This window comes from Phodopus roborovskii, unplaced genomic scaffold, assembly GCF_943737965.1.
Source record: "Phodopus roborovskii unplaced genomic scaffold, PHOROB, whole genome shotgun sequence".
In the NCBI taxonomy this organism is placed as follows: Eukaryota; Metazoa; Chordata; class Mammalia; order Rodentia; family Cricetidae; genus Phodopus; species Phodopus roborovskii.
The window spans coordinates 4,567,295-4,594,921 of NW_026126638.1; the positions used below are offsets into that span (position 1 = coordinate 4,567,295).

The following is a 27,627-nucleotide window of genomic DNA, read 5'->3' on the forward strand; positions in this document are numbered from 1 at the left end:
CTTTACACACACACACACACACACACACACACACACACACACACACACACAGGATTTATTAGAATGACTTACAGGCTATGGTTCAACTAACCCTGCAATGGCTGACTATGAATGGAAAGTCCATAAGGCTGTGTGTCAGCTTGTCTTTGGTAGACACTGGGATCATAAAGAAGTAGGCTCCAATGCCAGTGAATACATGGAATCACTAGCAAGGCTAGAGCAGGTAGCCTAAAAGCAAAAGTTTTCATGTCTTTGCATAGGTTTCCAGAAGAAGGTGTGGCCCGATTAAAGGTGTGTCTGCACCCAAACCCCTTCTTAGCACCGACAGTGAGTTGATTCTTTTTTTTTTTTTACAATAACAAAGCCAGGTAATACTGTGTAGGAGTATCAGGGACTGCCTCAGTGGAAACAGAAACTATTTACATTAAATAAAAACCTGGCTAGCATCCTCATGAGCTCTTCACCGGCCTGATTCACACGCTCTCTGTCACTATTGTCCACTACGAAGATCAAGTCTTGGGTGTTCTGGCAGTAATGGCGCCACAGCGGCCTTATCTTGTCCTGGCCACCCACATCCCTCACGGTGCAGCTGAAATTCTTGTACTCAACTGTCTCCACATTGAAACCAATGGTGGGACTCACGGCTACAGCTTCACCCAGCTTCAGTTTGTGTAGAATTGTCCTCCCTGCAGCATCCAGGCCCACCATGAGAATGCACATTTCCTTTTTCGCCAAAGAGGCCCTTAAAGAGGTTTGCAAAGATATTCCATATGCTTGTGGGCAGGTGGAAGCGATACTGGACAGAGACCTCCACAGCGGCTGCTCCCAGCCAAACGCTGGTTTGCTCCCACCGAAACAATAGTTTAAAAAGGATATATGGGCCACATCTGTTGTCTACCAACCTGTGGGATTGAGCTGTCCAGGTTTTTTTTTTTCCTTTTGCATCCTCTGCTTTTTTTTAGTTGTACCGTGAGTTCAGGATATGTCCTCTGACTATCAATCAACCCCACTGGTCTTAGGGCCATTTGTTAGGCAGCCAGGCCAGTGGCCCTGTTACTTTTTGACTTAGAAGGTATAGTGCTTCACAGAGGAAGCCAAAATTCCTGGGAGGGCCAAGATTTTCTCTTTGTTTTTAATGTCCTTTCCCCCAGTAGTTAAAAGCTCTCTGTCTCTATAGATCATGGACACACACCATAGCAAAAGCAAAGCAACTGTCAGGGTTGCTTTGCTATCCCTTTCCCCATCTGAGAGCCTGAGTCAGATCAGTCAGTTATGCTCTCTGGTTTGGGAAGCTCCCACATACCTGGTTTAATCTTTCATCTGGGGACAATCATGGATGAGCACCTTGAGGTGGGTTTAGGAGTAGGGCCTGGTACTGGGTCACACAGGCATTAGACAGCCAGTGTTACTCAGAGGAGGGCCTCATCAGCAGTGATGTGAGTATAAGATCCTGACCCAGAGTTAACTTGCTTGTTTTGGTCTCATTAGACTAGCAGTAGTTGCCATAAGTCTTAGACAGGTGGGGCATCCCAAGGCTTCAGGATCCAATTGTTTGGACAGGTATGCACCAAGGCATTTCCATGGTCCCAAAGTATAGGTTAAAACCTGTCTAGGTTTTGAAGACATCTGAAGTTGAAATAAGAGCTGTTTTTAAAGCCTCAAATGCTTTTTGTTTAGTTTCAGTGTAGATTAAGGACTCAGAGTCCCACTTTGTGCTGGTACATAGAGGTCTTGCTGTGTCTGAAAACTCTGGTATCCAGGAGTAGCAATACCTAGTTACACCTAGGAACTCTTGAGCCTGTCTCCTAGTCTTTGGAGTTGGGATCTAAGGATAACAGCAATCCCACTCTGAGACAGGCTCCTTTTGTCCCACATCAACTGGTACTTAGGGAGGCAGTCTCTGATGTACAAAGCCTTAGATCTACAGCTATTGAGTATAGGAATCACATGTATGGAGTTATTTCCTGAACCTTCTGGATCAAAATCATTATTTCACAAAAATAATACTGTATAACTGCTATTTGAAATATTATTTCAAGTTGGGAGTTTATTATCTGGGTTTGATTTTATATTTTATAACTGAAGAGATTGTGAGCTCTGGGCACACTGCATATGTTTAAACAGGGTGTCATTATATAGATAAGTCTTGCCTCTAACTCTAGAGATCTGCTTGACTCTGTCTCCTGAGTGCTGGGATTAAAGGCTATACAGTCTCTTATCCATCAGTACAAAAATAAAACCACACTCTGCACACTCTGCTGCCTCTCCCCAGCACACGTCCCAGGGGAAGGCCTGGGCCCCTCTCCACCCCTCCCAATACATTCATGTAGTCTGAACAAAGCTCGAAGCTCGTTCTGTGCTAAGGAAGCAGTCTTGTGCTGAGACCTGGCCGCCAGGTGTGGCTCTCCACTTAAAGCAAAAACCTATACTGACACTGATACTGAGCTCCTTCCCCAGTGGGCAGGAGGTGGGAGGAACTTGGCAACGAGATCACCATCTTACCAGATAATAACCACACAGCCCAAATGGGCAACTGTGGCATTTCAATTGTCCACACCAGTGGTTGAGGCACATCTTCACCCGGACCCACAGTGAGGGAAAAGTACTACGCAACCTCTACATTCAAATGGGCAGGGCCAAGGGAAAGATAGCAGATGGCCACCTCTCCTCACTCTGGCGCTGGCCTTGTAGGGGGTCAGTGTGTGTAGGGGTACTGTCCACTCGGTAGCTTCAGGCTGGGAGAAGCCGGTGCAGCCTCTCAAAGCTTGTAGCCGTTCTCTCTTGGAAGCTAGTCCATAGCAGTTCAGAGCCACATGACTGCCCAGAGGGACCCCCCCCCCCAGCCTAGGCCACACTTTCCCCCAAGTTAGTGGGTATCACAAAAAGTCGCGTGAGAGAAAACGACACTGCCTGCAGCTAAAGACAGGAACACAGCTGCCTGGAAAGTCCCTTCTCCCCACCCCCTCAGCCCCCAAGCCTCATGATCCAAGCTGTACAGGCAATTAGTCTCATGCCACTAGGGACAGGGAGTGTGACAGCCACTGGATGCTGTCTCCTCCCCCCCCCCCTACCCCGCACTGTGGGCCAGCAAACCCAGCTGCACAGCAAAATTTTAGCCACCCACCCTCACCTTCTCTGCCAGGAGCTGGGGCTCCTCCTGACTCCCTGCCCTGCCCTACCCCAACATTCTCTAGATTCAGGATAGAGGTGAAGCAATCACCCACAGGAGACTGTCCCCGATGGGAGCACTGAGTTAACTCTGGACAACTGAGAATTAAGGAGGAGGGGGGAGACCAGGGACTTGAGAGGCCTGAGGACAAACCCCAGACAGACACACGGTACAGGCTCCCCAAGGATAATTTTAAGTAAAAAACATAAACATTTTTTTCTCCCAGAGACCTGGAAAAATATATTGGGTGGAAACATGTTTAAGTATAATAAAAAGCATCTTTAAATCTATGTTTAGAACATATCCACAGGAAATTTGTAAATTTTGAGCTTCTGACTATTCTAAGAGTAGTCATTGTTTTACCTGAGTTAGTCCTGTAGAGTCAGCAACAGGCTTGTACACATTACCAACCAGAACCAGTGTCTTTGAAGCAAGGCAAGACAGACTTCAAGGATAAACATGTTCGCTTAACCTATGACATTTATTTATTTATTTTTGATTTTTTTAAATTTAAATTTGAAAAGAGCTTGTTTTACATGTCAATCAATCCCAGTTCCTGCACCCTCCCTTCCTACCCCCCCCCCCCAATTCTGTTTCCTTTCTGCTCCCCAGGGAGGGGGAGGCCTTCCATGGGGAGTCTTCAAAGTCTGTCCTGTGATTTGGAGCAAGGCCTAGGCCCTCCCCCATGTGCCTAGGCTGAGAGAGTATCCCTCTATGTGGAACGGGCTCCCAAAGTTAAAAAAAAAAAACAAAAATCAAAAAACTTATGACATTTAAAATACACTTGATACCCAGAAGACCAGTTATGCAATTTCCTTTTTCAACAGAGCGGAGACCCATAGTAAACAAAACTTGATTTAGTTTTACCTTGAAGAATACAAGTTGTTGAAGCCTTGTGTTCACTCCTTTAATTATTGTAGCCCCTTTGTGTTGTTTTCCAAATTTGTTTTGGTTGCTCAGGCATTTTATCAAAGAACATTATAAAGGTAAAAGAGAGAATTGCTTACATTTCCCCATGTATAAAACCTTTAAATTTTTGCATATTAAGTGTATGCAGATGTAGCTTTAATATCTTACTCACTAAACAATGTTGTTTATAAATCTTATAAACCTTTTCTTTATGATTTTGTACTTACCTGTTATTTTTTATTTTTAGGACAAGAGTTATCATATAAAATTTTATTTTAACCCCAAATATTTTGGATGTTTCTTTTTTACTCCTTAGTTGGTATATATCATATGGTTATCTCAATCAAGATGGTGGTGAAGTTACATGGCTGTCATTAAAAATATCCATGTTTTTCTATAAATAAGAGTGGGATCCAAGTTACATACACAATGTATTGCAGTAGGGTATACACCCTGTATAAACTAGGGGCTTACCTGTGAGAAGCACTGTTTTGCTTTTTGGTTTCTCAAGCATTGTTAAGTCTAAACTTCAAATGTAATGTAACCATCACAACAGACTGACATACAAGACACACACACACACACACACACACACACACACACACACACACACTTCTGCTCACCCCAGAAAGGGAGTCCATTTCAGATGAACATGTTGATCAATGAGTTTCCCTTTGGGGTTAAGGGGACTCAAACTTGCTTAAATTTTAGCACTTAGAGATAAAAGGGAAAATAACCTCTTTAATTTGTATATGGCTGTAGTCTCTAGTTATTGTATAAAAAGGACTAGGCCTCATAAAAAATATTCTATAGCTGATATTATGTTTAGACATTGTTGGGAATAATCTTTTTGTATGTTGTGAAGATATGCCTTTACCAAGACAACTTTAGAATGGTTTAACCAATGGACAGGCAGGAATTAGCCGGCAGGAAATCCACACAGGGATGGAGAAATATAGTAGGTGGAGTCAGGGAGATGCCATGTAGCTGCCCAGGAAGCAAGAGGCATAGGCATCACTGGTTATGCCAAGACCACGTGGAGATATACAGATTATAAGAAACGGGTTAACAAGGAAGAGACAGCAAGCCAACAAGAAGCCTGAGCTATTGGCCAAACAGTTTACAATTGATTCCTCTGTGTGTTTAATTGGGACTAAATGGCTATGGGACCAGGCAGGGCAGAAACTTCTGTCTATACCAGGCTTTGCAGATTTATTGATTCTGGCGAGACAGTCATGGATAAGTTTGTAATGCTACCTCCTTTGGCCCATTTTGTATATGAAGAAACCCTGAGATAGGGGCTACACAATTTGTCAAGGTAGTAGATTATAAATAGGAGAATATAATTTTCTTGGTATGTGATTTAGAAGCCAGTTTGCACATGAAGATTATACCAGCTAGGATCATAGTATCGACCAAATTCCTTTTTGTGAATTAAGCTTGTAGTGTTGCAGTTTCCTCTGAGAACATTCCAACCTTGAAGGAAAATGAAATGTTAAACCACTCAAAATAGCTTCAGGAAGTTCCTCAAACTGACCAGCTTCAGGACGTCCCTCCTCCCCATGAATATTTAGGCAGTAAGTGACTGCCAGGTGTCACTCTCAGAAGAAGCATAGACCAGCAGCATTGCCTAGAAGAGGCGGAGATCAACTGATATCCAGGAAAGGACACTGTAGTGAGATGAATGGGTATGGCTCCTATGGGCTCATGTATGTGAATGCTTTATCTACCACGGGTGAAACTGGGCAGAGTTAAGAGGTACGGCCTTGTTAGAGAAGGTACAGCCTTGTTAGAGGAGGTACGGCCTTGTTAGAGGAGGTACGGCCTTGTTAGAGGAGGTACGGCCTTGTTAGAGGAGGTACGCCCTTGTTAGAGGAGGTACGGCCTTGTTAGAGGAGGTATGGCCTTGTTGGAGGATGTGTGGCTTCATTTCAGTAGCTGTGTCAGTGGCTTTTGTGTTCCAAAAGTCCACATCATCCCCAGGGAGTGCTCCCTTTTTGCGTCTTGGTTGTTGTCTCAACATGGAAGCTCCCAGCCTCTGCTCCAACCCCATGCCTGCCTGCCACCATGCTCCCCAACATCTGAAATTTTAGGCAAGCTTGCAAGAAACTCTCTTCTGTAAGTTGCCTTGGTCGCAGTGTCTCTCCACAGCCAAAGAGAAGTAACTAAGACAGACACTCTCTTACCCAGTGAGGTGCCAGTAACCTGTTCGTTATATTCCAAGGTTGCAGCTTTTGTGAACGGCCAGTCATTCATGCTGGAGTGGACTTTGGTGATATGGCATCAGTGTCAGTTCTGACCTTGTATTAAAGCCCTCATCCCTCACTCATATTTCTGAAAATAACCCCAATAAAACTCTAAGTTCAACAAGTTGGTGTTTGATGATATCTGTCCTTTGGTCTGCTTTGCCCTCAATATCTTAGGTGAATATCTTGTCTCACAATGACCACACACAGCTTAATATAAAACCATTTGTAGAAAGGTTTATTGAAGAAAAGGTTTATGAATGAAGAACGTAGCTGAATACAACCCAACAGTGAAATCTTACAACCACAGTCCTGAGACCCTACCTCCCGTATGAATATGATTTGAACACTTCTGTGTTGACACACTATGCTAGTATCTAGAAATACAAAAGTGAGTAACAATAGAACTTTTTTGTTAGTTTATTTGAAACAAAGGAAAAAAAAAAGGCTAAATGAAGTAGGACCAGAGCATTGAGAAATGTATTTTCCTGAATGAGATATGCTTGTATTTATCTAATAATAAAAATATAGACTCAAAACAGGCATAGTCATTGCCAGATACGGTGAGCCATGTCTTGAATCCTAGCACTTAGGAGTCAAAGGCAGGCAGACCTCTGTGAGTTCATGGCCAGTGTGGTCTATATAGTGACTGCCAGGACAACCAGAACTACTTAATAAGATCCTGTCTCAAAAACAAAACAAACCAAACAAACAAACAAAAAAGCAAATAACAGCAGCAGCACAATAACAAAACAAACATAACAGGCACAGTCTCTATAAAAGACAAACTTAACATTTTTTGTTTATTTTTGTGTATATGTGTGTGTAGGTACATTGTGAGAGCATCACAGGACAACTTGCTGGGGTTGCTTTTCTCCTTCTACAAAGTGGGTCCAGGTTGAACTCAAGTCACCAGGCTTAGTACATATATCAGTAAAGTAGGAAGACAGAAATGACTGAAGACAGGCTTTTGATCTGTTATTTCGTCCTTTTTAGGACTCATCAGTACAGTATAGCACATGATCAAAAAATTAAATTACTTTGTTCTTAAAACTCAAGTGTATGTAAATGATTACAAAATTAGGCACCAAATGCTTTTAAAGAGATTCAGTAATTAACCACCTTAGTCTTTTAGTAGGTTCAATTCAAACTAGCCTGGTTTGAAATGAACCTAATAAAGAATAAAGTTTGAATGCCATATTCATGTATGAAAGTCTCAAAAAAGTTGAAATAAGTAAAATGGCATTGTCTTTGATCATGCTCTTAGGTCACTGAAATTAAAATAGGAACATTGAAGAATAAGTGTAAAAACATTTTCATAATGTTCATGATGTATTAATCACAGAGTAGACAGTATTGGCTTTAATACTGTCTAGATATCACTTCTTTTGGGTTGGTTATTGAATTTGTAAAAAATCATTTCCATGGATTCAATCTCCCCACATTTTTAGGTTCCCTGTATTTAAAACAAGGAACAAAGAAATGCTTTTCATATCTGGTCATAAAAGTGGAGCTCACTAATACAGATATGTTATACTTTAGGTTTTTACTCAAATATCTACTTAATTTAGAATCCATGTTTTCCCAAGAATCCTTATGTATAATCCTCTGAGATTTTATATTTATAGTCAACACATGTTATCATTGGCTTTTGATAATGGTTTTAGCAGATCGGGAGTGGAGTAGCAACTGTAGATAACAGGTCGCAGAGCATCTCTTTCTCAGGCAAGCTGTGGTACATCCCTTATGCAGGTTTTAAAACCATTGTTTTTTGTAAAGGCTAGCTGTAGCTTGCTACAAATCCACTTCCTATTCACATAGCCCCTGCCACTGCTGATCCCATTGTTGCTCAGGTAGGCATATGGTCCTTCTCCTCGGATTGGAACCCTAAAACATCAAACAAACAAACACAATTTCTGCATAGGCTGACACTGATTCAATACAGCAATGAAATTTTGCCAGTCTGCACTGCTTATTTGTAATAAGAATCAAGGAAAGACAGAGCCCATAAGGAATCACCTGTACTAGGTAGACCTAGCATCCCTTAAATTTTGGGGGTTCAGTTTGAACACTATACCTTTGTCATTCCTTCATGTTGACCCTGTAAACTGTGCAGAAGGCATTTGTCTGGTGCTTGATGTCACGTTCAAATGAATTGCTGCCATGGGTGGACTCAAAAGGGTGATTTTCAATTCTGTGTTTAAGTATTTTACACATGGATGAAAGTGGGAAAAATCCAATTCTTAGTAAATTTCTGAATGGTTTTTAAATGATGGATCTGACTGGGTCTGTGTTTTACTATTCCAGTGAAATGGCTCCATTTGAAATGGCTATGCTCACTTCCAGGAGCTGTGTGGATGCTCTTTGATGATGAGACTTTAGAGGAGGTCCCCAATGGAACCTGGAGTCTCTGTTTCTGTGATAGGTGCAGCTGTGTACACAGTGAAATGCAAGTCTCACCCCAGGAGTTCTGCAGCAGCTTCCTGGGGTTCAGAGCCCCCACTGCCCATCCTAGATTCTGTCTACATCTCACAAGGGTGTTTCTCATCAAAGAAAAGTTTTCAATTGGTGATGGAGCTGACCACATCTACCCCAGATACCATCACCATGCTAAAGACTTCAAGTGCAATCACACTAAGTGAAAGCTTTGGAAATGATGGCCAGTAATTGGGAGAGCATCCAAAGGATTTAAATTTGTAAGGATGTGGAGTTTGCTGGAGACTGGCTCTGCATATAAGCACATACCCTATCTCTGAGGCTCTCCCGCAATCTAAGGGTTTATTTCTCTACCTTCCCAGTACAGATGACTCCACATGAGTCATGCTTCCTGTCTTATAGTCATAACTCACACAAACTCAACACATGAACCAAGCAGAAGGAAAAGTGGCTTCCAAACTTACAGGTTGTTGTATTCAGTGTTGTTTGTCCACATCCAAAGGTGCTGTGGTGACTCTCTGTGCAGGCCAATCCAGTGGTCAAAATCTCCCTTGTGTCTATTCAGGAAATCCTGTCATGAAATATATATATAGAAAGCAAATATTTGAGTCTCTTTGCTTCAGAAGACTCTTGGGTCTCTACCCTATAGCCTCCTTTTGGAAAGGCAGCAGGGTATAACAGAGGGTCACAGATTTTGGGGTCATCAGCACCCTCAGTTCTCAGTGGATGCCTTTTCATCTATAATCCAAAGTACATTGAAGACCGTCCATCCTCCCTGGCTGGGAAAGTCCCTTGGTAAACCTGTCCTTGCAGTTATTAACAGCTGTCTTCTTCAGGATGCAATACCTGCCCACATGGATGAAGACTTAGATGACCACCAGGTATCTCAGTAGTTCGTATGTCTGAGGTTATATATTGACTATGAACTCCACATGATTGAATGTCTCTGGAATATCTCAGGTTTCCAGTAAGACACAATAACACCAGTAAATGGCACACACTAATGTGTTCCCTTGTCCCCAGTGCCTAGGGTAGGATCCTTTGTCCTGTTTCAGCCTTAAGTTCCCTATTTCAAGGGATTTCACACTCAGCATAACAAACAACAAACTAATTCCAGATTCCTTTCTTACCAGCTCCTCCATGCTGTCAAATAGAGCTAGAAGGGCTTCTTGTTCCTTGCAGGAGGCATGGCTGAATGTCCAGTTTCTCATGTCTTCAGAATAATAAAAACATTTACTTCCATATCCAATCCAGCCTCTTGGGCAGGTGCCATAGCCAGATTCAGGGCTCTTATTGGCTGAGTGTTCCTTTGTCCCTAAAATGTAGACAGTTCATGAAATTTAATAAACATTTCCAAGTCTTCTGTCTTTGGTTAGCCATCCAAATCTCAGTTGTTTGCTGTGTGCTTGGGCAGTAGCTTTTCTTATGGATCCCTAGGAGACTCCCTCCTAGCGTGAGGGTCCATAATCCAGAGTTTTTCCGTGGGGTTAGGAGGAAATGTTTTATTTTTCATCTTTGTATTTTCACTATGTTCCCTGCCTGACCTGGATCTCACTCTGTGGATTCTACTTGTCTGGAGCTTGTAGTAATTCTGTTGGCTGTGCCTCCCGAGTGCTGGGACTAAAGACACATGTATGCACAAAATCATAGGTCATTAAACTGTTAGGACTGTTAAAGATTGCTAGAATTTGGAACCTTCCTTTCCCATAATCCATGCTCCTTTTCTCTTGACAAAAGAAAGCAAACTCCTCCCTTGCCTGGATTATATTATAGAGAAATGCCAGCCTGCAACATATGCCATGGTCAATATAGGTCTTCCATACCAAAACTCTGATCAAGGTCTTCCTATGACTCTTTCACATACATTAAATACATATAAACATAAGCTGGCTCTTGTTAAAGCTGGTCAGGATGGGTGTCATGAAGAAACATGACAACAAATGTTAGAACCATGTGCAGAAATAGGGACACATATTTATTGCTGGTGGGAGTATAAATGTATACAGACAATATGGAGGTTCCTAAAAGAAATGAAAAAAATGTACCTATCACATGATCAATCCATCTATGCCATTCCTGGATATATATGGAGAGAACACATCCTACCATGCTATTGCTACCCTATTTACAATAGAAAGAAATGGACCTAACCTGGAAGCCAATCTACTCATGAATGCATAACGAAAATGTGGAACACATGCAAAATTCAATAATATTTCAGCCTTAAAGAAAAATGAAAGTTTTGTATCAGAGTGTGTGGACTGGGAACGTATATTAAGTGAGGTCACCCAAACTCAGAATGAAAGAGACCCATATACCATGTCATATGCAGTTGTATCTTACAATGTACAGTGTAAACCGCTGTGCGTGTGGGCATGGTGTAACACAGAAAGAACAAGGAAGAGTGATGCAAGGTGGTGAGGAAGGACAGGGTGCAACAATGGGCACACACGTTGTGAGAAAAGTTATGAATAGCACCACGTTTCCAGTGTAAACTCTGCAGTAGTTCATTTAACTGACGTTTGAAGTCTAAAACCATAGCCAAAGCCCCACAGCTTCAGAGTGGCTATCTTAACCCTGTGGGAGAGCTAGGTGAGATAGTCTGGAGCCAGACAACTGCTTGAGTGGCTGTGTTAATGGAGCTGTGTGGCGTTTTTGTCTGATTCTATTGTAGTAGAGTGATTATATACATATATATATATGTAAATATATGAATGGATGTGTGTGTGTGTGCGTGCGTGCGTGTGCGTGTGTGTGTGTTTGTGTAGAAAGCTCTGAATGGTTTCAGAGGACAGCTTAGATGAACAACAGACATTCTTCTTTTTCTCACTTTAACAGGTAAGAACAAATGCATTGTTCTTTCAAAGGTCTAGTGAGTTCTAGGAAACATGCGACTTGATAAGAAATATTAAATACCAGAATGACCCCCCCCCCATTAGTGGAGGGGAATTTTTTGTAGCTGTTCTCAGTTCTCAGATCCAAGACTGAGAGACTTCTGTGAGGACAAATCCAACAGGCAGTGAGAGTCCCTGTCACCCTCTTTTCTGATCTATGGAATAGTTTAGGTTACACTGGCCAAGACTTTTTGTCAAATGTTTTGTCTTGTTACATATGTGTGCACTATTCATTGATGGGGTTGAAGTGATTTTATAGAACAATATCCTGAAACATTGTTTTCAGCTATGGCAGTAAAATTGTTCAAGATTTTATCACATTATTCGGAACAGCCTACAACTAAAAGCTTGGGAATCACATATTCTGGAACTTTCTATTTAGTATTCTCAGACCATGGTTGAAGACATTAACTAAGGCATGAGTCATGGGGTGTGCGGTTTCCTGTGCCTTTCCCAATGGTTATACTCGTCACAGCTCTCACTTCCCCTTAGCTGTAGTGGTCTCCTGTGAGTGTTTCCCTCTCCTTGTTCTCTGCCTTGAACACATACTCGAGGTGGACGTATGTCTAAACCATTGGAAATACCAGATATTTACATTACAATTCACAACAGTAGCAGAGTTACAGTTATGATGTAGCAACAAAAATGATGCTATGTGGGTGTCGCCACAACACGAGGAACAGTATTAAAGGTTCGCAGCATTAGGAAGATTGAAAGCTGCTGCTCTAGAGGTTGCTGAATGTCACCTTCCTGTGCACAGCACAGCCTGTGCTGTGCCTTCTCTGCATCTTCCGGCTAGATCCTATGTTCCCAGAGAACAGGAGTTTCTGGTGTGCTTTCTCTAGAGTCCTTCCTAGACTGAGTCCTCCCTCTCAGTATAAGTTTATCGGTCTAACTGACAGTGTAAATGTGGTCAGAGTGCTGCAGACTTTGGAGAACGAGTCACTCACCTGACAATGACAGAGCAACAGAAAGTACAATGACAGCTACAATGAGGACCGCGATCACTGCATAGCAGCAGTAAAGCTTAGCAGGAGACTCAGCGGAGATGAGTCTGAGATATTTTCCTTTGAGCTTTTTAGCTGAAAACAATATGAGAACATCAACCTCAAGAATATTTTAGGGAAAAAGACAGATTTATTTCAGAATCGTCTGTGGATTTGGCCTGTACTCCCGCATTGCAAACGCCCTTCACAGAAGGTCCTGGTTCATAAATGAGGCCCGTGGCTCACAGAAGACTGAAGAAAAGGGAAACAGAATTTTTCCGATGGAGTCTTCCTGTCACTGGGAGCCAGTGAAGCAGCAAGAAACAGAAAGAGTGAAAGTGAAGTTGAAACAACAACAACTGCCCATAGATTCAGTTGTATAAGAATATACCTGTGTAGAACTTAGTGAACCATAATACTAACAAAAAGAAAAACAAAATCAAAGGGTCAGGTGCAGTGGCAGAGGATCGTGATTCTAACACACGGGAGGGTGAGGCCTGACTTGTCTAAATAGTGAGTTTGGGGCTGAGATGGCTACAATTGACCCTACTATATGTCTCTCTGTCTTCTCTCTATCACCCATCCATCTATCCTTCCATCCGTTCGTCCGTCCATCCATCCATCCATCCATCCATCCATCCATCTATCCATCCATCCATCCATCTTTGTCTTTCTAACTATAATGAACTAAATGAAATTCTATGTATTAACAGAATAAAAATATAAAAAGGAGTATATATCTATATATGTATCTATGTATCTGTAATTCCAAAATCAACCAGGAGAGACATAACTAGTAATAGACTTTAAAAGACTGGCAGTATTACCTCTTCTGGGGATGTCATTATGGGCTTGTGAAATAGTACATATATGATCGTGTAAAGTGTGTATTTTTAAATTTACATCTGTGCTGTTACAAATACATCTAATATGAACCTGAATCTGATTCCAAGTGTATGGAGAGCCATTATATGGCAAAGGAGTAACACAGACCCTTGTATAATTAGAATGGCATGCCACAGTAAGATTAACCTTGATGTTTTGTATCTGAGTTCCCATGTAGAGTATTCCTCTCCCAAAATGTTAATTCTATAGACTAATCCTTTATCTATAGATTCTTGAGTAAACAAGGCCAAAGACATTGTTGGGAAGAGAAGTTACGTGATACGCAGTATGTACTTGTTGAATCAATGCAGCAGCAGAAGCTACCACAGAACTTACAGCAGCTATTAAAGCAGTCCTGTGGAGAATAAGAGTGGCAAGAAAAATGTTTACTTCATGAAAGAGCAGAAGATAACTGACCCAAAGCATGCACTGCAGGGTAGGCACACCATGGCGGAGTAAGATTCACAGGTAGTAAAACACAAGGAGGCTGATGAAGAGGGCAGGGAAGCAGGGCCCTGAGAACTATGAATACAGTTAGCACTCACACAATGCCTACAAGTCATAACAGAAAAGGAAGAAGGAGCAGTACCTGAAAAAGGATCCCGATGTCCCTCAGCTAATAGAGCAAAAGGGGCAACAACACAAGCTTCCAGACCTGGGGCCCCTGGGGCTGGCTGGGGGCCTAGTACAACTAGATGGCTTTGCGGAATATATTTATGAAATGATCTGGTAGCAAAAATTGGGATAACCCATGCTCCCAAAAAACAGCGATGCATATGGAGGACTGGAGAAGTGCATCGGAACCATATTTGAACCAAGTAAAATACTGCCTAGTAATAGTTAAACAAAATTTATAATTATAAGCAGGAATTGAAACAGACAAATGTATTACAAAACCAGAATGACAACAAAGTCAAGAAGTAACTCCTCTCGTAGGAAATGTGCAAGGCAACCAAGAAGGAAAACCGTTTTCAGGATCTGATGCACTGCTGTTGAATGCAGTGTGCACGAATCTCAAATGCATTATTACTGCAAGGGATCCGGCTACATGGAGTTCTTAAAAAGCAAGTGTGTAAGAGCAGAAAAAGCAAGGGTCCCACAGGCTGGGTACAGCAGAAAGGTCTGCAGAAGGGCACAGGGGTACTGGGGTGGGGCCTGGGTCTATAGCTTGACTATGATGGAGACTTCATGGTTGTATATGCTCTAAAAATTCATGGACATGTACAACAATGAATATATTTACCTGAATGTAAATTACATTTTAAAGAAGCTTCTGCTGTCTGGGCAGTGGTGGCACATGCCTTTGGTCCCAGCACTCAGAGTCAGAGGCAGGGGTATTTTTGTGAGTTTGAGGCCAGCCTGGTCTACAAAGAGAGTTTCAGTCCACACAGACAAATCCTGTCTTTGGAAAACAAACAGACAAACAAAAACCTCCAGCTGACTTCAACCCTCACATTTTGTTCATTTTCACAAAAGTCCAAGATAACGGGGAGTCTCGGTTGACACTAAGGGAAAGCGGAGAGAGGACTGGATGCTTAAGCCAAGAAGGACAGGAGACAGAAATGGACAGAGCAGAGTCAGAAACAGAGGGGCAAGGGTGAGCAGTTCCAATCATCCTTGAAACAGACATCTCTGATTTTTTCCAGTCCAGAGTTCAGAAGTGACTGAGCTGCTATTTCATTTCTCCTAAGTAATCTCTCTGCCTGGATGCTGTGCGTGAGGGTGTAACCAACATTAAGCATGTCTGCTGAAAAGCTTTAAAAATGGACCTCTATATTTTCATGGTAGAAACACATTTTATTAGTTCCTCTGGTTTAGCCCATAATGTAAATAATTTTGGGCTACGATGAGCAGGGAATGTTACAGTAGCCTTTGAGGCCATTGCAGATATCAGGACTCCCTTGAAGGCCAATTCCTCTTGTCAACTGAACAGACTCTGCTTCTTGTCCTGGGTAGACATGCGCACCACTGTGTCCTGTCATAAGAGTTAGTCCTGCTGAGCCTGTCACTCACCTGGCCAAGAGACCACCCCTCAGGAGGGCTGATCCACCAAAGCCATGCTAAAGAGGTGGCAGGAGAAAGTGTTCCTTTACTGAGATCATGTGGTCACCACTGGAGCTGCAGCCAAGCAGTCTGGAAAGATCTGACTTCTCCGTGTTCTGCTTCTCTTTCTCCTTAGGAAACTGGCCAAAGCTGGACTTTTTGTTCTTTCTCTGAACCCACCTGGCTCTCCCATGGAGCTATTTGCCTAGTGTAGGGTCCCCAAAGTCTTTGGGACAGCGTACAATGTCCTTTGGATTTTAGGTCCATAGAAACCTCTCAACCCTCTTTCTTTCCAGTAGTACATTAAACAAAGATGTCCTTTGAATTCAGTGCATCAAGATTTCCTCAATGGCTTCCTTCCTTCCTTCCTTCCTTCCTTCCTTCCTTCCTTCCTTCCTTTCTTTCTTTCTTTCTTTCTTTCTTTCTTTCTTTCTTTCTTTCTTTCTTTCTGTTTTTCTTCCTTCCTTTCTTTTTGTTGATAAGTTAATATGCAACACTTTCTTTAAACAGTTCCCCCCACACCATTGTGTTTTTCACTTCTGAAAGTTATTTATTTACTTGCATATGTGACTTTGTTTACTTTCCTTCTTGTTCTTCTCTTCCAAAACTAAACCCTAAATGTCTATTATAGAAAATATCACATGTATCCAAAAACCACCACTCCCCCACTCTCTCCGCCAACAACAACAAAACCCCAAACAGTATGATAAATTCTCTGCCTGGGCTGACTTGTCTCACAGAAATAAGGGGCATGTATGTGTGGAGAATGAAAATGGTTTCTGTTATGGGGCTATGTGGCTAAGCTGAAAAACATCTACTTTTTTTTTTGTTTTTTTTTTTTGTTTTTGTTTTTTGAGACAGGGTTTCTCTGTATTGCTTTGGAGTCTGCCCTGGAACCCTGGAACTAGTTCTGTATACCAGGCTGTCTTCAGACTCATAGAGATCTGCCTCCTTCTGCCTCTCTAGTGCTGGGATTAGAGGTGTGTGCCACCAATGCCTGGTTAACATCTACATTCTTCATGACCTTGATTTTTTTTTTCTGTTTGGTAATTATGAACACTGTTTTCCAGGAAGCCCACATTCTTTCACTAAAACAAACAAGCAAGCAAACAAACAAAACTTGAAGTAAGGAAAGAGGGGAAAAAGTAATAAAAATAAAAGAACAAGACAGTTTTCAAATACAGAAGACAATTTAACATAAACTCAAGATTCTCTGTTTCCATAATTTACAACAAACCAGAAATGCCAGAGGATTTGCTAGTGTTGGGGTTCAGCCTCCCACTACACCTCCCCTCCCCATCTGTCCTTTGAATCACACTAGATCTGGAAACCATAGGCTCCAGCCCCACAGGGAACTTTCTTAGCTGTGCACATTGAAAGCTGTGCTGTTAGATTTTCCTTCACTCTGGGACATTTCTACCAAAATTCCTGCAACTCACTAGAGTGCAGATTACCAGATAGTAGACTAGCAAGTACACATACAAGCACTCCCCCCCCTCCCGGCCCAGATAGTGGACTAGCAAGTACACAGGAACACACGCATGCACACAACAAAAACAAACAGAAGAATCACAACCTAAAAATCCAACTAAACAAAAACATACTTTAGGTTCTTTTAATTGATTCCTTGTTCATTTCTCTTGCCCAGAAATACTCAAGTACTGTATACTCTAGCAGAGTAACTGATATGCCAGAAGCCTCCAGGCATTTCCACTTGTACAGAGCCCCAACTCTGACAGGCTAACAGGCCCTGTTACAGACAGAGACTTTGCTCCTCTGTAAAACCCCGGCGAAACTTCTCTCTGCTCTGTTAGTTTGATTCCTATTGGATCAGATACATACCTATTTCTTCTTCCTGAAGTTCCGTGTTAAAGACCTCTATGTCTAGCATACATGTGGACGCGTTTGGATCTGCTGTAGCAGGCATCTTTGAATTGAGCCTCAGCTACAAGGAAGACGGAAATTGAAGTCAGGGAGGAAGTATTACTGTAAATTCATCAACTTATTGGTTGATGAATAAAACACTGTGGCCAATAGGGCAGCAAGATAGAAGATAGGTGGGTCTAGGAGATGAGGATTCTGGGAGGTGTAGGCAGAGAGCAGTCGCCATGTAGGATGCCAGAGGAGTAACAGGTCCCTGGACCTTTCTCTGGTAAGATAAAATCACATGGAAATATGTAGATTAATAGAAATGGATTGATAATTAAGACGGAGCTAGCCAATAAGGCTCCCTAGCCAGCTGCTAACAGTATTATAATTAATACAAGTCTCTGAGCCTTCAAGGGCTCTGAGGTTCAAGTATTTGAGGGCTCCAGGTCCATGGGACCTGCTGGGCCAGAAAACTCATGCTTACAGACATGACTGGTTTTTCTTTGTTTGCTTTTCTCTGCTGAATATGTTTATTGCTCCAAGTTGAGGAGGAATCCCTTCTCAGTTTGAGGGAGGTGCAAGGTATGTATGTATGCTATTTATTAGTACTTTACCTCTGGATACAGTCCTGAGAAATTCCAGAAACATTCTGTCATGTAATAGTCATAGTCAGTTTGAAGGGTCAGATGTTGTTGGTTTTTATTCTTTTCTCTTAGCTCGTTGTATTCCTGCACCCAGCTCCTAAATAAAACAGGAGTCTTACTACTTATAAATGCCTGGCCTTATCTTGGCTTGTATCTTGACAGCTTTTGTTAACTTTAAAATATCCCATCTACCTTTTGTCTCTTGGATTTTACTTTCTCTATTTCTCTCTATATTTTCTTTCCTTCTTATTTCATGTCTGGCTGTGTGGCTGGGTGGCTGGCCCCTGAAGTCCTCCTATCCTCCTTTTCTTGTTCTGTGATCCCTTTTCTTCTCTTTATTCTCTCTGTTGGCCAGCCCTACCTATGAAGTGAGAGATCCACCCCGCCTGCACCTGTTGCACTGACCACGCCCACTGGGGCACAGGGACAGGCGCTGGCGTTACCTGGGGGGACTGGGTTGGGGCCCCAGACCCCAGCTCCTGGTTGGAGACAGAGCATCTGGAGGCAACCTGTGGACAGGTACCTGTGGGTGGTCGTCTGTTCCTGGTGTAAGTGATTTCTCCCTGAATAAACATCCATCAGCCTATCTGTCTTCCCCGATCCTTATTTATCCCCCTGATATCTGGTGTCAGAAGTGGCATCTAGATTTTCACAGGCTCTGGGAAATTAGGTTTCACCTAGGTGGCGACATCTACACCGTAAAGCTTCCTCTCCCACCCCAGCTATTCAGCAATCACTTGCAATTTCCTTGCTCCCTTGCCCCCACGGTCTGCTAGTTAGGATTAAAGATGTTTCTTACACTTTAAACACAAAGATAGAATAGATGATAGAATATTTTCTTAAATCTTGCTAAATGTTAATGGACTAAATATTGCTAACTGTGATTCTTACTTGATAACTGTTGTGTTATATATTTTGCTATGTTAAGGTTAAAACCCTTCTTTTATTTTAGACAGAAAAGAGAAGATGATGGGAGATGTCATTCTGTATATGTTTCTCATACTGGTTAATGAATAAAGCACTGTTGGCCAATAGGAAAGCAAGATAGGAGGGACTAGGAGACAAGGAGGAAAGAGGAAGGAGTAAGGAGGAGTCAAGATGGAGAGTCTGGAGAGAACAGAACCGCCATTCCTCCGCTCTCAGTAAGACCATGTGGAAATACATAGAAATGGGTTAATACTTAAGACAGAAACTAGTACCTGGACAACAGCATTGTATCAAATACAGAGTCTCTGTGTGTTATTTGGGGCTGGCGCGGCAGGCCAGGCTGTGGGCAGAAAAACCTAACTCCTTACAAACACATCTGCAATGCAGTTTCTTTGCTCCAGCAAATGCTCACGTGTGCCCGCTGCTGCCACCCACTGCCTGCTGCTGCCACTGCAACCACTACTGCTGACCCAAACCAGAACACAGGCAGGGTCCCTTGACTAACCCAGCAGGGCACACTCCAGCTAGTGGGATGTTTGTGTCTGTGCTGCAACTCCCTTATCCCCACAGTGGCCCGAGACTGCATGCACTGCCACGCACTGCCGCTGCTACTGCCCATCCCACCGCGTTGTGCTGAGACTGCGTGCAGAACCCTCAGCGCCCATACTTTCCCAACACTAGCGGAGGTGAGATCTGTTGGCCCTGTGGTCTCAGCAATTTACACAAGGCTCGTTAGACTCCTCCATTAACAAAAATTTCACTTTCATAGGTTTGTTAAGAACTATTCTACAGGGACCAGGATCGGAAGCATCTCCTGCTGCCAGACACTATTTGGTGGTACACCTGCGCACCTACTGGCTCAATGGGTCCGGTATACAGCCAACATTGAGTATAATGACCTTGACACTGAAGCTTGGGTAGGAGAAGCGATCTCCAAAGGTTTGAAAAGATATCAAAATTCCAGATGTTTTAATTGTGGTAGAATGGGACACCTAAGAAGAAATTGTAGGCAAAGCATTCTTAGAAATAATGCTCCTAGGAGTGAATCAAACAGAAGGCCTCAGCCTTCTGGGTTATGTAGGAGGTGTAGCAAAGGCCGACACTGGACCAATGAATGTACATCGAGCAGAGACCAGCAAGAAAACCCTTTATAATCAGGAAATTCCTTGGGGGTCCTCTTGAAGGTCCCCATGTCAAAGGTGGTCTGAACATTACCAGTCACTGCAGAGGACAATTCTCCCCAGGATGATCAAAAAATCCAGTGCCTATTGTAAAAAAGCATAATGTTGTGGATGACAGATTAGTTATGGAAAATGAATCAAACATAAATGGAGGAAACAAAAAAACATATATTTTTCACACTTCTATAAATATTCAAAGGGCTAAATTAAGAATAAGAATGAATAACACAGTGGTAGAGGGGATCCTTGACATGGGTGCTGATGTGACCATTATAACTAATAAATCTTGGCCTCCAAGATGGCCCCTGCAAGAGACAAATGTTCAATTCTTAGGGTTGGAACCCTATCTCAGGTAAAACAGAGCATGAAATGGGTTGAATGTATAGAACCAAAAGGACAGAGAAGAAGGTTGAGACCATATGTGGGTGAGATAGCAATAAATTTATGGAGTCATGATCTATTACAGCAATGGAATACACAGATTAACATTCCTCCAGTATGAGATATGAACCATAAACAGACTCATGGTTGTAGAAAAAATATTGTAAAGTACTATCCAAGACAGACACCACATATCCAGGCTGTATAAAAACAGAATACAAATGCTAAACTAACAGAAGAACCAAAGGCCCTACCCTTAATATGGCTGACAGGTGAACTGTCTGGGTACGGCAATGGCTTATGACCTCTGAGAAGCTAGAGGGCATTAGAAAACCTGGTTTAGGAATAGCTAAATGCTGGTGTTTTTTTTTAATCAAAAAGAAATCTAGAAAATGGAGAATGCTTATAGACCTGAGAGCCATCAATAAAGTAATCCAGCCAATGAGCTCTCTACAGCCTGGAATGCCCTTGCCTTTTCTGATACCTAAACAATGGCTTATCATAGTATTGATTTAAAAGATTGCTTTTTCTATATACCGTTACAAGAAAAAGATAAGGAAAAATTTGCCTTCATGGTCCCTACTTACAATAAATCTCAGCCAGTGAAGAGACATCAAAGGAAGGTTTTGCCACAGGGAATGCTAAATAGCCCCACCCTGTGCCAATATTTTGTGCAAAAACCTTTGGAAATAATTCATAAACCGTTCCCACAATCCATAATGTACCATTACATGGATGATATATTGTTGGCTGATTCCAAAGTAGAAATATTAGAAAAATGTTTGAGAATGTAAAGGAAGTTTTACCTTGCTGGGGATTACAAATTGCACCTGAAAAAATACAAAGAGGAGAGTCTATCAACTACTTAGGATATAAAATAGGTCTACAGAAAATTAGACCACAAAAAGTACAGATCAGAAGAGATTGCTACCAGACTCTTAATGATCTTCAAAAATTACTAGGAGAGATTTCTCAACTACAGACCATTATTGGAGTAGAAGGGCAGGATTTGAAAAACTTGAAAATGGCCCTAAAAGGGGACAAGGACTTGAATAGTTCATGAATACTATCAGCTGAAGCTGATCAGGAATTAGAATGGGTAGAAAAGAGGATACTAGAAGCACATGTGGACCGTGTGGATCCAAAACTAGACTGTATTTTGGGTATATTACCATCTAGAAAATATCCTTCAGGGATTTTGATGCAGAGGGAAGATATCATATTAGAATGGATATTTCTACCACATAAATCGAATAACAAACTAAAAGAATACATAGAAAAGATCTTTGACTTGATTTTAAAAGGTAAATTAAGACCTCATCAACTGACAGGAAGGGATCCAGCAGAAAGTATAGTACCTTTAACAAATGACATTTCTTCCTTATGGAAAGGTCATGAATATTGGCAGAGAGCTTGCAGTAACTTTTTGGGAATGACTAGCAACAATTATCCCAAAAGTGAGCGAATCAAATTAATAAAGAAAATAATTTGGACCCCTCCACTCATTGTAAGAAAAACACCAATCTCTGGAGTTCCTACATTCTACACTGCTACAAACAAATCAGATAAGGCAGTATATAAATCAGGAAATATAATAAAGTAGTTCAAAGACCTTATAACTCTGTACAAAAGGCAGAGTTGTATGCCATTCTCATAGTACATATGGATTTTACAAAACCTCTCAATATAGTTACTGACTTAATATGCAGAGAGACATGTTACACATTGAGACTGCAGAATTTATTCCTGATGACACAGAATTTACTTCATCATTTATACAATTACAAGAAACTATCAGGAATAGGACTCATCATATATATCTCATACATCAGATCCCACACAGGCCTGCCAAGTCCTCTAGCACAAGGCAATGAGGAAATTGATCTGTTATTAATAGGAAGTATGATAGAAGTCTTGGAGTGAAATCCTAATTTTCCTCATACTTATCTTAATGTTTCCTTTCCAAATATGCATACCTATAAAAGTTGAAATGTTTATGTTGATATTGATGTTTAAGTTTTCCAACAGGAACAATAACAATTTCTAACAGCAATCTTTGAACTCTCTGGAAAGAAGATGGGGCCTTATTTCATTGTTTCCACTTGATGCAACCTGATACATCTAGCATACAAACATCACCCTAAAACCAGTTTGGGACTGTAATGCTTGAGACAACTCCAGACTAGCTAGCTGAAATGGTGCACCTTCTCATCACACTGTGGCCAGAGGTTCAGTCAAGCATTTCCTGCCATGTAGACAGTAGCTACAAATGTTACAGCTAGTCCATTCTAGAAATTTTGTTGCCTTATTTTTTCCCTACAGGATCCCATGGAGTCATCATCATCCCATTTTAGCAGGAAGTAATCTTAAGATAACAACGCCCCCTTTCCTTACTGTTGTCATTAAGGGTTAGTATTCATCTGCATAGGGTTGGTTTTAGTTTCTTCTAGTTGGGTATGGAAGATGATGCTCAGACTTGGGTATCTCTTTTAGATGAATATAGGGTATGGTTGGGAAGGGTATGGTTTACATGGGGATATAGGTAGGTTAACTTCTTGTGAATTATCTTAGTAATTATTAGTTATGTACAAGTTACATCGTTATAAATTCTTATATGTTATAACTTACATAAAATTAAATTTGTATTCTTTCTCTGATGAGTTGTAGATTTTTTCATTTTGGGTAAGCTCTTGTTTCTGTTTATGATGTTTTGTGCACAATATCTGTATCATATTCTATGTATGTATATCTTTACATATGTTCAAGAAATTTTGAATCGTGATAAAATTTAGGATATTTTATCAAGTTGCACTATACAATTCTACTTCTGGTCAAGTCATTTCAATTCCACCTCTGTTTTAGAGATTTACATATATATTATGTATATGATTATATTGCTAAAATCATTGTCCTTGCTAATTACTTAGGGAAGTTTCAATCATGTGTATAGCTAGGATCCTGTGTATTACAGATTATCTTCACCCATGTTTCTAATACCTATGAGATTAGTCAGACACAGATCTTTGTTTCCTCGAATACTTCATAGACCTGCAGAACATGGCATTTAAATGTTTTAATATTAGTACTCCATTGACTTGAGACACTATTGCTCCTGATAGCACTGAGCTTTTCCCAAAAATACGTTGGGCACTGATGTCACTCCTCCTGGAATTCATCCTCTCCTCAGCTAATGGCCTCTTGGACAAAGAACTGCCCCCACCTCTACCGCTGACTTTGGACATGCGGTCCTACTTTGCTTGCAGGAGACAAACATAGAGGACTGCTGAACCTTGCCAAGTCAGGATAAGATAGCCTTTCTACCTCCCTGCTTCTGTAGTGGTCTGTCAGATACTCTAGGCCAAACCAGTTTAGCCAAAACTGGTTGCCCTGACGTTGCTGTGAGACTTTGGGTGACTGTCCAGGTAGCCTGCTGTTTCTGTCCTCGCTGCACTTTTTGAAGCTGCTCTCCTGCACTTCCTGCCCACCTTAGTGTTATCTTTCTTCTCAGGTCTGATGAGGTTGAATATTAGACTATCACAATTATTGTTCTTTCTACCTAGAAAGAAATATTAGGTACAAGACTTAAGTTTTCCAGCTTAGGACAATTCTATAGTAATCTCTGTTATACCTTCAGCCCAGGACTGGATATGTAGTTCTTGCCATTTGTTCTTGATACCTCACTGGCAATAGGTCTTAAGTTTGTATGTTTTTAATTTTCCTTTTCCTAGAGCATACTTGATATTTACTGTCTTTGTATATAGTTTTGTATCAAGCCTAAATCTTTTCTTTAGACTAAAACGGGAATTGTAGTGAGATATCCACCTCGCCTGCACCTATGCAATGACTATGCCCATTGGGGTGACAGGTGCGGGCATGACCTGGGGGCGACTAGGCATGGGGTCCAGGACCCAGCTCACTTTCTTACTTCCTGGTCAGAGACAGAGAACATCTGGAGGCATCCTTGGAACAGCAACCTGCGGTGGTCATCTGTTTCTGCTGTAAGTGATTTCTCCCTGAATAAACATCCATCAGCCTATCGTTTCCCAGATTCTTATTTATCCCCGAGATACACCTACCCTTTCTCCTGCCTTGTTATTGGCTATTCAGGTGTTTTACATAGGCAAAGTAACACAGTTTCACAGACATAAACAAATGTAACATAAAAGATTCAATGCATCTTTGCATCATTAAACAAATGTTCCACAGCACAAACAAATGTAACACATCTTAATAATATTCCACAACAGTCAGACATAGTGTTCCTGATCTACTTAGTCATATGACTGTAGGAGTTGTCTGTATGACAGACTTTCTCTGGGGGAGATTTAACACACACACAAAATGTTATGTTATGGGTTTGGAGTTACTCAGGGATTCATTATGACCATGAATATATTTTATTAAGAAGGGGCTGAATACTGGTGCCGGATACTCATTGCATCATGACCACATGAAGGAGTCCCCAGATGGCAGCACCTAACTGTATCAATCCAAGGCTTACAAAGTCAAAAACCACAATATTACATATATTCTGTCTATGTGTAGCAGGGTGTAATGTTAACATCTATGTCTTGCAGTTGTCCTAATTACTGACCAGAATAAACAAGATGGATTACAAAGGCAGAAATAACAGTTTGTCTTGTGAACTTTTATATTGCTAGAACAGCAAATTTTATAAGATTTGTCAATTTTAGAACAGTTTTCAGTTTCTGTGGAAAATAAGGTAGTGGTTGACAGGTTACAGCCTGGACAAGCTCAGGGCTTACAAGTGAGAAGAACTTCTTTTTGCTTTTTGATCTCTCTAGCATAGCAAGTCTAAACTTTAGATGCAATGCTAACCATCACAACCGCCCTTGACTTATATCCTGAGTCAAATCTCCAACTCTGTGGTGGATACCTGTTATTTCTAAAACCATATAATAACATATTGGTTGAGAGGAACTAGTTTCCTTTGAGCCTAATATTCCATTCTTTTGTTGAGGATGAAGGCCGATCAATGTACTCGCATCTATAATTGTTTCCCAGTTGAAACTAGGATATTGTTGTCAGGGCCCATGATGCTGGAATGCTAGTCAAGGCCAAGTGTTGGGGGTTCAGGCAGTGGGGGGGGCATTCATCCGAAGCATCTAATTTACTAACACAACTAAAAAGACAGGCAACAATTACATCAGCTCTCAGCAAATCCAAGGCTTGTGGCCACTTGGAACAGTTCGTGGTTTGTAGCTGACTCCTGGATGGTGTCTGTCAGCCAAATGGAAATCAGGTGGGACGGATACAGACTAGGAACAGAAGTTCAAGTTCAGCATCTTAAAAGGAAAATCTTACATTTAGAACTTCCCCCTTAGGATTAAGCAGTAGGTAGGGAAGCTTAGGCTCTTGATTGACAGGAGTACTCACCTGGAGTCTATCTGACCAGTGACAGGGGAATCCAAGTTGTGTCTTCCTGAAGCTTATATGATTTTTGAAATTTATAAAAAGAGATAAAATTTTTAGATATATCAGTGTTATCATTGTTTGTAATCTCTACCGAAATCCATGCCTCCTCCTCAACAACTTCCCTTCATTCTTCTTTGCTGAATTTCTATGTGGAGTTATTTTCTTCTGCTTGAAGAATTTTTCTTCAGTATTTCTGTTGGTACACATTTAAAGATGTATTTCTATCAATTTCACCTTAGTAAGTGGTGCAACGCTTTCCCCAAAAGTCTTCTTCTATTCTCTCCAGACAGAGTGGGAAGCTTTGAACCAAAGAAGCAAGAGAGAGCATCCCAGTGCAGCTTAGAGAACCAGCGAGTTTACTGTGGTTTCTCAAGGGACACAGTTGAGTCTTGGGTACATATATTTCAGAAACTTCCTGGGTACAAATGTGGTGTGATGACTCACAAAAACTGGGTTAAAAGATCTAAAAATGTAGCAAAATGTAAAGAAAATTATCAGCCCTTGGACTCTCTGCTTTAGACTACCTGACATGGGAGAGAGACTGGATGAATGAGGAGCATAAAGGGCTGTGTATTTATGAAGGAAAAGGCCAAAGCTTTTGCAGCATGGCTAGGCAGAGAACACAGGTGATTCACAGCCTGGCTGACGGCAGCTGTAGCTGCTCTCCCATAGCTGGGGACTGAGAGTGTGTGTGGAGGTAGCAGCAGTACCAAAAGCCCGAATGGGTATCAAGGCAGCTGACCTGGTGTGACAACAGCTCAGGGAGGTCATCCAGGGGAAGCTCACAACTCTCAGGGCGAGGGAGCAAGTTGCCTGAAAAGCAGACACTGGGTGATGGAAAGTGAGGATCTGCTGGAGACTGCTGTAGAGAGGCTGCAATGGAGAAACCCTAGATTTGCTCAGAGGACCTGGGGGTATCAGCTGCTCCAGCAACTGCGAAGCTAGGGGTGGGGGCGGCCACCTTGTGTCCTTGTGCCTCAAGGTGGATGCCGGGTGAAGCATTTATCTAATTATTCTTTGTAAATAAAAACTTGGGCCTCAGATATTGGGGCAAGAGCCTGAGTGATAAGAGAAGCAATGAAGAGAAACCCCCTTACTCTTACTCTCTCATTCTCTCTCTCATTCCTCAGTCCAAAAGGACTGAACCCCTCTCTACGCCCAGCCCTATTGCTTTTGCGTCTCTCTGTCCTCATACCTCCAAAACCTCTGTGGCTAATTTTGGTCAGCTAGTAGCTAGCTCCACCCTCTGATTCTAAGAAAACTGTACCTTTGGTCTCAGGGGCATCAGAATGGGATCAAAATATCACACACCACCTATCTCGTTATCACTGCACTTATCCCTGTTTACACTGTTGTTCCTAACACTTGCATGCTTTTATTACATATCATTTGATCTATCGTCTGTGTCTCCATCATATATTTAAAGGATACTTTCTATTCTATACCACCCCACCCAGACTCATGACTTCTTTGCTTTTACCGAATCAATTTTTTTTTTTTGGGAAAGATGGCTAAAAAAGTGATTCCATCATCAAAACTCACAGGGTCCATCTTCTTCCTCTTCTTCCAAGCAGGATAAGTGGTACTCACCACATTCCCTCTATTGATCTCATGTTTGGAT

The 27,627-nt window shown here is 41.6% G+C and overlaps 1 protein-coding gene across 1 annotated transcript in view; it reads right to left on the reverse strand.

Moving 5' to 3' along the window:
* Positions 1 to 6,541: 6,541 nt before the first annotated feature.
* The window catches only part of LOC127213025 (C-type lectin domain family 2 member E), a 44,828-nt gene continuing 23,742 nt past the window's right edge, over positions 6,542 to 27,627 (reverse strand). The window contains exons 2-5 of the mRNA XM_051173257.1: positions 12,605 to 12,736; positions 9,891 to 10,075; positions 9,225 to 9,331; positions 6,542 to 8,211 (exon numbers count right to left, since the gene is read on the reverse strand). Coding sequence (XP_051029214.1) covers positions 8,046 to 8,211; positions 9,225 to 9,331; positions 9,891 to 10,075; positions 12,605 to 12,736 — 590 coding nt within the window. The 3' untranslated portion in view covers positions 6,542 to 8,045. The remainder of the gene's footprint in view (positions 8,212 to 9,224; positions 9,332 to 9,890; positions 10,076 to 12,604; positions 12,737 to 27,627) is intronic.